General features: G+C 46.5%; 1 protein-coding gene across 1 annotated transcript; it reads right to left on the reverse strand.

The window, feature by feature from the left end:
- Positions 1–4,915: 4,915 nt before the first annotated feature.
- On the reverse strand, positions 4,916–11,177 carry AHSA1 (activator of HSP90 ATPase activity 1). The gene is made up of 9 exons (XM_075030084.1): positions 10,991–11,177; positions 10,413–10,603; positions 10,146–10,228; positions 9,353–9,470; positions 7,689–7,777; positions 7,223–7,357; positions 6,347–6,448; positions 5,769–5,820; positions 4,916–5,328 (listed from the first exon to the last, which is right to left on the reverse strand). Exons 1-9 carry the CDS (start codon positions 11,068–11,070, stop codon positions 5,156–5,158), a joined length of 1,023 nt encoding a protein of 340 aa, XP_074886185.1. The 5' UTR covers positions 11,071–11,177; the 3' UTR covers positions 4,916–5,155.
- Between the last annotated feature and the right edge of the window lie 180 nt (positions 11,178–11,357).

An 11,357-nucleotide genomic window follows, 5' to 3' on the forward strand; every position in this document is an offset into this window, starting at 1 on the left:
TCTGCTCCGTTTTCACTGATGCCATGCAGAGCTTTTCTGAAATCACACTGGGGTAGCCCTGCCTGACGTGGCCACAGGATGGGATTTACTCTCTCCATCGCCGCAGAGGATGGACCCACACGTTTGCAGTCGGGAAAGGAATGTCTCACCCTCCTTCCCTGCCATGCAGCGGCCAGCTGCCCCTCGGAAATGCCTGAGAGAAGCCCAGCTGGCGGGGCCCAGCCCCTGCTTTGTTCCAGGTCCTTGCAAGCATGTCGGCTATTCTTCTCTCACTGCATGGGAGCCCGGCAGCAGGGATCACAGCTCTGCGCAGCTTGACCATCGCGCACGGGCCCAGGGCCACAGCAGAGCCCGTCCGCCAGCCAGCATCGCTGGCCGGGCTTGTCTGTGCCGTGGGAGCTGAGCAGCAGCTGGCAGGGTGGCCCTGAGGTTTCTGAAGAGCCAGGAGAAAGTACCCCCCACCCAACTAGGCACCACAGCCTTCACACACGGGCACCTACCACAGAAAATGCATTTAGATGGGGTCTCGAGAAACTACATAGCCCCACCATGGGGATGTAGGCAAATCATTCCTCACCGACGGGTGCCACTCGCTCCTGGGCTTCAAGCTCTCCTGTGATGGAGATGCCACACTAACCCTCAGCTTTACTGTTCTTGCAGGGAGAAATGTTTTTCTAGCAGCCAATCTAAATCCTTCCTGCTTTATTTTAAGCCCACTGCATCTTACCTGCAGTGCTCACAGAGAGGAAGCATATTCTTGCCTTATTTGCTCCTACGTCTCATGTATTTCACAATTTTACCATTGCGCTCCTTACTTCCCTCCTTCTCTGCCATCTTCTCTTCTCTAGACTAAACAAATGCAATTATTTTAGGCTTTCCTTAGAAGCTATACTTGTAGACCTCTGGTTGGTCTCGTTGCCCACCACTGGGCTCGCTCCAAGTAATTCAAGTCTTTCTTGAAGTGTGGAGTCCAAAATTGAAGCCATGGGGTCTTATCTGGGACTTTCTTAATGCTATACAGAAAGACTTCTTCACAAGACCTACAAACACCAGCCTGCCCAGGCAGCTTTTATTCTCTTCCATGATGTTTTAAATTTATGTTCATTTGAAAATTCACCATAACCCACCCAGCTTAAATGTCTTTTACAGATGCGCTACCAAGCCTGTTGCTTCCCCTCTTATACATGTTACTGGTGGTTTCTGCTTCAGTGTAAAACTGCAATTCAGTGAGGTCAAATATACCTTTTTTTTTCTCTTGGATCACTTTTCCAATTGGTCAAGATAATTTTCTATCCTAAACTTGTCTTCTAGGAGTTTTACAGCACTGGTGGTGATGTAAATTATTTTGGACTTTGAAGTTGTCAATCAATTATATTACTTTGTATACTGAAACATACTAGATTCATTACAGCTCTATTAGGCCTTCCCTTATTTACTAATAAAAAAATGTCATATAAAGCATTGCCTAAAGTCTTACTAAAGCATAGATATTATGCCAGAGAAAGGCATTAGGTTAACTTGGTATGAATTGTGCTTGATGTAACCATGATATAGGTGTGCTGGTCATTACTTTTTACCTGATTAGCTGGGTATTTACAGGTTACTGACTGCATTTTTCAGTATTTTTTTTCATGAGTTGATCTAATTCTCTTGGCCCTTACCTCTCTCTCTTCTTCCCTCCTTCTGCCCAGCCCCATTCCTCATCGAATTCTGAAAGATTGCTCCGCTTTCCCAAGTAAGACTTCTAAGGTAAACTGCGTCAGGCCCTGTCATGCTGGAAACATCCAACTACTTTCACTTTGGCTTTTTAAAAAAATATTTTATTAAGTTCTTCCCATTTTGCCATTGCAGTAGGGTTGGGATGATATTTCAAAGCAGTTTTAATTGTTACTTAGGCTAGGGGCTTTCAATCTCTTTGATTTGTGGCCTGATTTTCCCATAGAAGTTTCACATACATAAACACAAAACAATGAGAAAGGGCCAAGTGAGTCATTACATAGGTCCACCTAAACCTGCATCCAGTCGCTGACAGCAGTCAACAGCAGGTGACTAGGCAGGAAGAGTAAAGAGAAGGACAAGCACGCATCGCTATCTCCCTGAAGTACTTTCCTTGTTGCCAGCAGCTGGTGGCCAAGAGGATTCTTGAGCCAGATGTGATGGTCGTTCTGTTTAATACCGCTTTGTTGATTTATTCTTCCATGAATTTTTCCACTCCTGTTCTGAATCCATGTAAACTTTTAGTGGTACCATATCACCAGCTGCAAGAAATCCCAGAATTCACTAAGTGTGTTCAGAGACCCCTTTGGCTGGGAGCCCATATTCTGTTGTTTGATGATTGCTCCTTACTCACCTTTTCCATGTGCCTCGTAAGTGCATAGCCAGTTAGCATCCACCTCTGACCTCTCATCACTGTGAAAAATTCACTGTTTACTTCTATCTCTGTTTTCTGGGGTTTTAACCTTTGTTTTCTTTGATTCACAAGAATTTCCCTCTTATCCTGTGTCAGTTCAGATTCTTGAAGAGCCTTTGGGCAGCAGTACACACTGGACCTTGCTTTTCTTCCTCATCTTATATAGCCCTCCCTCCCCCAAATAGCTGAAGGACTGCCAACTGTGTCCAGCTCTCCTGACACTTCCAAGTAAAGCAAAAAAGTCTGGGGTTTCTCATTAGCATCTGTATAGCTGCACCAGACATCAGCTGTAGCTGAAGGAGTGGGCCTCTTTGCTGAGAGCGTACAGGTGTAGCACATGGACCTTCACTAGCATGCAGCGACTTAAGGCTCAGATCGCTTTCACCAAGCAAACGAAACGGCTGAAGTGGTGTAAGGCATTACCACCGCTGTGCCCTGTTAGAGTTAGCATATCCTGACACGCTCTGTGCCTCAGGCTCAGTGCTAGCTCACAGCCTGGCTGTTTAGCACAAGCTTTCCTTCACCGGTGGGTTAGTCCGATAGGTTCAGTTGTGAACAGCAGCCGAGGCATGGCTACACAGCCTGTTTTGCTGCTGTGGGGATGGCGGTTTCCAACCTGAGGGGCAGGGAGCCAGCTGGGACAGCACCAACATAACTCAGGCAGTCAGCTTTGCTGGAAGAAGAGCCCTCAAACGGCCTCCAAGCAAAGCCTGGAATCCGTGAGCCCCATGAATATGGGTTGCCAGCTGAGGCCAAAGCGTGTCCTATTAGGGTAGCAGCAGGATGCCCAAAGTAAACCCTGTTTGTGGTGAAAGGAAGGCAATTAAAATTCCACTTCAGCTGCCTTCCTGTCCCACTTCCTAACCTTCCAGTGGCAGGTGATTAGCAGGGCCTGCCTTCTGCTGCCCTTGCTCAGCGGTGCCAGCAGAGGCCCGCTGCAGGCAAGCACTGCTGCCGCGGCGCGGCCAGCTGCCCACACTACTGCTGAAGCATGGCGAGGACACCGTGATTCAGCTGTCCAGCTTGTCTCAAGTTAACTTAGAACGAGCTCATTTTCTCAGTTTTCAAATCATTCTGCTCATCTTACCAAAGCTCTTGCCTTGGCTGTGAGCACGCTTGCTAGCCCTGCTGTTTAAGGTTTCCCATGTTTCTGGCCAGGACTTCCCAAAGAGAAAACCACACATGCACACTGCACAGTGACATTGTGTGCTTACATCATATTACACTCCTGCAGCCTACCAGATGCATGCAGTAGTTCATCTGTGCCTAAGAAGCCTGGCAAAATACCTGTGGTCCCTTTCCCAGCCAGATGGTGCTTTAAGGAAGACAACCCTGCAGGACATAGGGAAGCCCAACCATACATACATGTGCCCAGACTTCATACAACTTCCTTTGCCATCACAGGTCAGGACAGGGATAAGTACACAACATAGAACTTAGTTGCATACCACACTCTTGACGTCTGTACACACCTTATCATGAATAATCAATCACTTTGGAATAGTGAGTGGAAAAGGCTAGAAATGCTCTCCATAGTTTAAAAGGCAACTCAAACAATTACATTTGGGGCTTTCTAAACAGGCACTAAAGTTTTTTTTCCTGCCTCCTCTACTGAAGGGTTTGGCTACAACACACCATCCAGATTTTAAAAAAAAAAAAATTAAAAAAAAATCCCCCAAACACTAATTCTCACCCAGTAACATTACTCACTTCCAGCTTACTAGAGATGCTCTGCAGAAAACACTAACAGAAAACAAAGTACACAAGAGAAAACCAAGCACTTCAGTCACCCTTGAGGTTAAGCAGATTGATACTTCTGACCAGAACTAGATTTCCCCGCATCATATAAACAAGTTTATTGCTTTAGAAGACATCTCAGGGCACTAACTGTATTAGCAGGAGAGAACAAGCAAGTGGTTTCCCTTCCTCACCAGTCAACACAACAGCTGAAGTAGGGTCAGCCAAAAGTACTGCACCTTGTTTATTTTACAGGAACAAATCCCACCCCCATTGAGAGTCTACAGTTTGCTTTGGCCTGAAGCTCTTGGAGGTAGCTGACCTGGGGCCCCACAACCTGCTAGAACCATTTTGTAGGTGGGAGTTTCCCTTGCAGTGGTTTGCTGGTAAGTCTTGGACATCACATAATTAAATGATCGGCATTCTTGTAGAGCAGGCTAGTGTAAGTGTAAGAAAGGACTGTGTTGAAGAAGGGGATATGCAAGGGAGGAGAGGAATAGCTTGAACAGGATCTTAGATGCCTTCAGAAATGGGAAGGGTTTGAAACATTTACTAGCAGCAGATCAAAAGCAGAGAGAAAATGAGCAGCTGCTCAAACTAAAAACTGCATCAAACTCATGATCTCTACTCCTCCAGAAGCAAGAAATAAATCACATTGGGATCAGCACTCCTCATTGATCGGTGTTTTTTTCAGACAGATCCCTCCCTCAGCCTACCAACAGGCCCTTTGAACTCAAGCTGATCCGAGGACACAAGTTCCATGGTGGGTTTTTTTTTTTTAAGTTAGGTTTATTTAGCAATAGAAGTATGTACATGTAAGAGAATCCCCTGCAGCATGAGACATGCACAAAGCAGTGAGGGACTGAAAGTGGTGCTGCTCAATGGCCTTCCTCATCACCTGTCATCCCACTTTACTCAGCAGCAGGGCCAAGATTAGAAAGGGACAGGTGAGAAATGTATCAGTCCACGTGGCAGAGTCTTCAGGCAGAGCCTTCCCAGCAACTGGTATTAAAACAAGCGGGCGCCATAGCCAAACGTCTGTTTAATGCCCTCAAAGTAGTAGCGCTGCCAGCCTTGCTTTGTTCTTTCCTCCTCGCTGGCAGGAATGCCCTTGCCTTCCAAGCACACCTCCGTCTCGCCACCTTTGTCAGTGAAGTTCAAGGTAATTGTTGCAAAGTGCCCTAGAGGAACCAAAGCAAATCTGTCAGCAGTGTGTGGTATAGTATATGCTGCCCCAAGGAGCTGCTCTGCTCCTCCTCTCACATGGCACCACTTAAAAGACTCCTCAGGATCCTTCCCAGAGGATCTATTTATGACAGCTGCAGGCCTTCCTCAGAAACAGGGAGGAGAGGGCTCCCTCTTCATGGCGATCGAAGCAGTTGCAGCCCCACCTGAGCAAGCTGCTACTTCATTGGTCCTTAAACCCTGGCCACTGCTCTAAGCAGTGGCTGGCTGGTGATTCTGACCCGATTGTGTGGGATATGAAGCTGGGATAAGGCTGGTGCAGCTCCCAGAACGCCGTGTGCTCCCCGATCACGAGCCAGAGTGCAGTGTGGCAAATGGGAATTCTTCAAACACAGGCAAGGGCTGTAATACCATAGTCCATTTTTGGACTACTTACCAGCTGGCCAAGATTTAAATCTCCATTTCATAACAAGTTGCTTCTCAGGGACCTTGAAAAGAGAGAGAAAGACCAAGTAGTAATTTTTTGCAAATCCTGCAGTCTAGTAGAAAACAACTAGAATTGTGTTGATCTGAAGCCTCAGAGACCCCCTGAGAAACGCATACACAGAAGGAAAGAGATTTTAAATGTCCTTTTCTTTCCACTCCTTTTCTAGGAAGGTAGGCCATAGTACAGCCCCAAATGCTGAGACAGTGTCCCTGTCCAGAAGACTTTAGTGGCAGGAGGGCTAAAGAGGAAAAGGGTCGGTTACTACCCCTCTAAGCCCTAATAATTAAGTAAAATCACACAAAGACAGTGCAGATGCATAACTGGAAGCCAGATTTTCTCCCCAGACTGAAGTTCCACATATCAATCCATATTGTAAGGAATCCTTCAATAGCCACAGCAATTACAGGTAACTATTGGGCACCAGGCAGAACTCCACAATTAGCTAACTGAAGCAATTACAGAATTGATACCTCAAAAATAAAAAGGCTGCCCCTGAGCAAGATACACCTGCACTGGTTAATACTTACTAGGTCAACAAACTCTCCTGTGACACTGCCATCCAGCAACTGAAACTTGCCTCCTTTATCAGCCTCCAAGGTGGCTTGTGCGTGGGTGAAAGCTTGGACCATCTGAAAAAAAATTCAGGAGACGACCTCTATTATTTGACATTATCTGCTTGCAAACCTGTTGCATAATCCCTCCCACCCAGCTACAAAAGTTCTGGAAGAGGAGGTAAGTCAATAATGTAAGGTCTTCATCAAGAAAAGACAGAAACTCTGCCCTGGCCAGAAAAGCAAGCTTATAGCCACTAGAGTAGCATTCTGCCTGCCAAGGGAAAAAAAACCCCTAGCTTTCATATTCTATGCAGTGTTCTGTAAGCCACACTAATTTACTTTGCTGATTCCTTAATGAAACCCAGTTCTAAGAAAAGGTGGTATTTTTTTCTTTCTCCTTTTTTTTTTTAAAGGGGGAACAAAAGACTAAGACCATGTTTAAATAATTATACAAAGCTGCTCTCTCTTCTTAAACTACGTAATAGTGTGCAGGAGAGGGGAAGCTATTCCCAAAGTATGCTTTGGTACCACCTAACCTTAAAAGGAAAAAGCAAAACAAAACCAAAAACCACAAAACTGTAAATCCCAAGAGATCTGACCACATGCAGTAAGGGATACACCTACAGATAGGTGCTGATAGCAGTCTGGAACTGCCTTCTGGCTGGCATTAAACCTCTCTTGTCAACTGTATGAAAAGATGCACACGCGAGCTTTAAGCAACTGTTCTGCAGACTAGTTTTCTTATACCATTCTCGTGGATTGCGAGTGTCCTAGAGAATGCCTTAAGAAGCTTCTTAGGAACAACCTTCTATGTGCAAAGAACAATTCTCAGAACAACCCTGGCATTACCTCCTGAGTAACGAATACCCGGTACAGCTCCTCAGGAGATGTTAAGAAGGTGTCCTTCAAGTTGATCTTACATGTAGGGATCTTGACTCCTATCGATTTGGATTGCGATGTGGCAGTACTGCTGCTAGCAGCCATCTAACAAAACAACAAGCAAAACAAACACAGGTACTTTCTTCACAAAAAACTCAACAAGTAGTTAACACATCCAAGAGGAAAAACAAAGGCCTTTAGTAAAGATGTAATCAGGTATAGCCATATTTGAGTGTAAAACCCAGATTTATTGCTCTGCTTGAATTAAGAAATATCCCGTGCTGCAAATCGAAGCAGTCAGGCCTACACCACAGATTGCCAATTCCTGAATATATATATCCCATAAACAGCATAGGTTGCTCCTGTAAGCCCCAGAATCTAACACTGTGTACCTTTCTTCACGTATCCAAAAGCATGTTTACACAGTTTTATTTACCTTGCGGTCTTCTGCTTTAGGAGCCACCTGAGGTGTTGTCTCCATATGTTCACCATTCACTGTGGGCAAAATCATGCCCTGGGTGAATTCTGGAAAGACAGGAATGCACCCATGAAACTAATAAAAGATCAAGTAAACCTTTTAACTGTTCTTTGAAATACACAATCAAAAAGGGCTTCCTGGTTTCTCCCCTGCTCTTGCTAGCACCCACGACTTGAAACAGTTTAAAAAAAAAAACAAAAAACCAAAACAAAACACCAGATCTCTTTTTACAAGCAATTAATTCTTCTTGCCCTCTACTCTCCACTGAAGGCCGTATCAGAACCTGCCTACACTAACAATTAGGAACCTACTTCCTCTTCCTAGCCTAGACATACCAATCACTATCTTCCACATGTTGCCCTCATATTAATGTTAGCCCTACACTTATGCAGCTTTTTTTTGTCTCTCACCATCTAATATAAATAGCAATCACATCTCAAATACTTTTATCTTGCTGGTCTAGACAAACCAAACCAAGCTTTTCCATTTCTTATCAGACTGGCTCTCCACTTTTTGTATCATTGTAGTACAGAATAAAGTTACTTCTAACAACATCTTCCATTTGTCTTTTTTGACACCAGATGCCAGCACTACAAACAGAAACCTAGGGGAGGTCTCACCAGTGCCCTGTCCAGCAGCACTAGCACTTTTATAGCTCCACCAGAAGCTTCAGCCTCTTTCAGCATCATGCCTTTACCAATTACAAAAGTTTGCTCTTTCTCCTTCCTCTTCATCTGTTCAAACTGGCATTTTATTACATGTGTATATATATTGTATCCTGCAATACTTAGTTCCCACCTATTCTTATTTATTCCAGCCCACAAGATCATGTAGTTCTTCCTGAATAACATTCTCATCTTCCACTGGGTGACTGCATCTCCCACCCTAAACACCAAAATGCCTGAAAAAACCCAAGGGTACAGAAATTTGGTGCTTGAAAAACAGCAACCACTGGTGGTTGGTACTTGGCAAAACCTGAATATCTAGCTTGTGTAGCGTAATATAAGTCAATGGATAGAAAAAGCAACTGTAGCATTCCCACCCTGTACTAGAGAGCAAAGCCAAACTCAACCAAAGCACACTGATTTAACTCCAATCGTTGGAATCAGATTTATCTTATAAAAAAATAGTTTTGATCCAGATGCTGAGACAGCTTATTCAATGACACCAACAAAACCTGCAGAGCAATTTCCAGTTGTCAGTTATTCTCAAATCCAAATAACGCTAGATGCCTTTCCTGGTGTGGCAGAAGAGAAAAACCAACAAACTAGAGAAAAGATACCACCTTTCAAGGGAGCAAGCACACCGAAGGCCAGATTGTGCCACATGCAATGACTGATTCTCTGTGTCACTGGGATACCAAACACATTTTAAAAGTGCTGTTTATTATTGGGTTATTACCAAAACCAATCTTTCTGGGCCATCCTACAGTGTCTAGAGACAGAAGTGCTTCTTGCCAAATGCTAACCATTTTCAAGAGAGACAGAAAAGTTACTGTTGTTCTCACACCTTCCTGTTGAGGTGGAGTGGGGAACCAATACCACTCCTCTTGTTACCCCAATCCCTTCTTTAGCATTACCCCATATGGGTTTCCATAATACCTCTCCCTCTCAGTTACACACCTGTTTTCAGAGTGCTGATGTAAGTTTTCATTGCATCTCTAATTTTTTTTGCACCCTCTTGCTTCATCAGGGTCTTCAGGTTAGTGTCAGGCTCATCTTTAGCAAGGCTGACATGGATCTAAACAAGAAGGACAAGTGCTGATTAACAAAGCCATACTTGCATGGTCCTTTTATTACTCAATTCAACATCACAGTTAGACTTTGGCTAAACTTTCACAAGCAGCAGTACAGTTTTATTAATCTTTCACTTCATCTCTCTCAGCCTACAGTAGTGCACACATATACCTAAATACCTTCATATGCTATAGAGCCCTTGTATCTAGAAGACAAGAATTAATTTGATAAAGATACAACATGATGGGGAGGGACTCTCTATCAGGGATTGTACCGACAGGACGAGGAGTAACGCTTTTAAACTGAAAGAGGGCAGATTTAGATTAAATATAAGGAAGAAATTCTTTACTGTGAGGGTGGTGAGGCACTGGAACAGGTTGCCCAGAGAGGCTGTGGATGCCCCATCCCTGGAAGTGTTCAAGGCCAGGTTGGATGGGGCTTGGAGCAACCTGGTCTAGTGGAAGGTGTCCCTGACCATGGCAGGGGGCTTGGAACTAGATGATCTTTAAGGTCCCTTCTAAGCCAAACCATTCTATGGTTCTCTTAAGCAGTCTCTAACACTAAAAAAGTTCTACACAAATGTTCTAAAAAAGGTAACATGGAATGAACTATTAATGCTATGAGGATTCCCATTAGAACAGCCATACAACCAGCAGTATTAGCCTTTAGCTATGCTTACCTCGACTTCATCAATGTCATTTTCATCTGAGAGATTAGGAATCTCCACATAACCTTTGTATTTCACTCCTGTCTTTGAGGTGCCTGCAATTACAATTATGTTGTTCAGATCAACATTTCTTACTCTGGTTGTTGTAAAAGCAAACTTTGCACAGTATCACAATACAATAGTTTCCTTTATTATTACTTCCCAAATGAGATAAGTATCCTTATCCTTAATCTTATACTTGAATATGGCCTTGAAACAGGAGGGGAGAACATCACTCACCAGTCCATGCCAGCTTGATAGCCCACTCATAGAAGAAGATAAGTTTCCCTTTGCGGTTGTTAATGGAGGCCTCTCCATCCAGTTTGCTCACTTCTGTCACCTCACAAGCCCCTTCCTCACCCTCCACCCTGACAGGCAGCAGGAGAGTTTTCAGCCGCTCTGTGGACCAGTTGGAGGCATCCCGCTCCGTCCTGTGAGAAAACCGGGCGATGTGAGAATCTGGGACAGGCCACGCTGCCAGCACACGCGGGGACTATCTAACCTTCCCCCGGCCCTTCCCTCCCTGCCCCGCTTCAACACACACACACGCGGCCCTTCCCAGGGCACCCACCCAGGCCTTCCCCGGGCACCCCCAGCACACCGGCTCGGGCACCCCGCCACGCACACGGAGGCGGGGGGCCTTCCCGGGGCATCAGCCCGGACACCCCCACCTCGGCACCGACAGCCACGTACGGGAAGGAGGGAAGAGCCTTCCCCGGGACACCGGCCGGGCGGCTTCCCTCCACCCAGGGGCAGGGGCACGGGCAGGGGCACGGGCAGGGGCGGGAGGGGCCCTCCCGCGGGGCCGCCCCGCTCACCAGTGCCAGTTGTTGACGTTGGTGGCGTCCGCCCGCTGCTCGACGATCCAGCGCGGGTCTCCCTCCCCCCACTTGGCCATCGGGACCGCCGCCTCCTCCGCACCGACCGCCCGTGGAAACTGCTAGAACCGCCGGCCGCCGCGCCACCTCCCGGCTTCCGTCACCGGCACGGTCCCTTCCGGCGCCCTTCCCCCGCCTCGCGCGCGGCCTGGCTTCTTGGTTCCGCCTAGCGCCGGCGGTCCCGCCCCGCCCCGCCCCGTCCCGTCCCCGCCGGCCGGCGGCTCCCGGAGCCGGCCGCGCCGCGCCGCGCCTCGCCTCGCAGCCGCCCCGAATCCGGCTGGCGGCAGCCCAGCCCTCAGCAACCGGC

Source organism: Buteo buteo, chromosome 6 (assembly GCF_964188355.1).
Source record: "Buteo buteo chromosome 6, bButBut1.hap1.1, whole genome shotgun sequence".
NCBI lineage: Eukaryota > Metazoa > Chordata > Aves > Accipitriformes > Accipitridae > Buteo > Buteo buteo.

What these genes read in the sequence shown, in the direction of transcription:
- AHSA1 (XM_075030084.1), bottom strand. Translation starts at nt 11,070, where the DNA reads ATGGCCAAGTGGGGGGAGGGAGACCCGCGCTGGATCGTCGAGCAGCGG. An exon ending in TATCAAGCTGGCATGGACTG is followed by an intron (nt 10,229 to 10,412) that starts GTGAGTGATGTT and finishes TTGTAATTGCAG; the next exon opens with GCACCTCAAAGACAGGAGTG. An exon ending in CTAAAGCAGAAGACCGCAAG is followed by an intron (nt 7,358 to 7,688) that starts GTAAATAAAACT and finishes TTGTTTTGTTAG; the next exon opens with ATGGCTGCTAGCAGCAGTAC.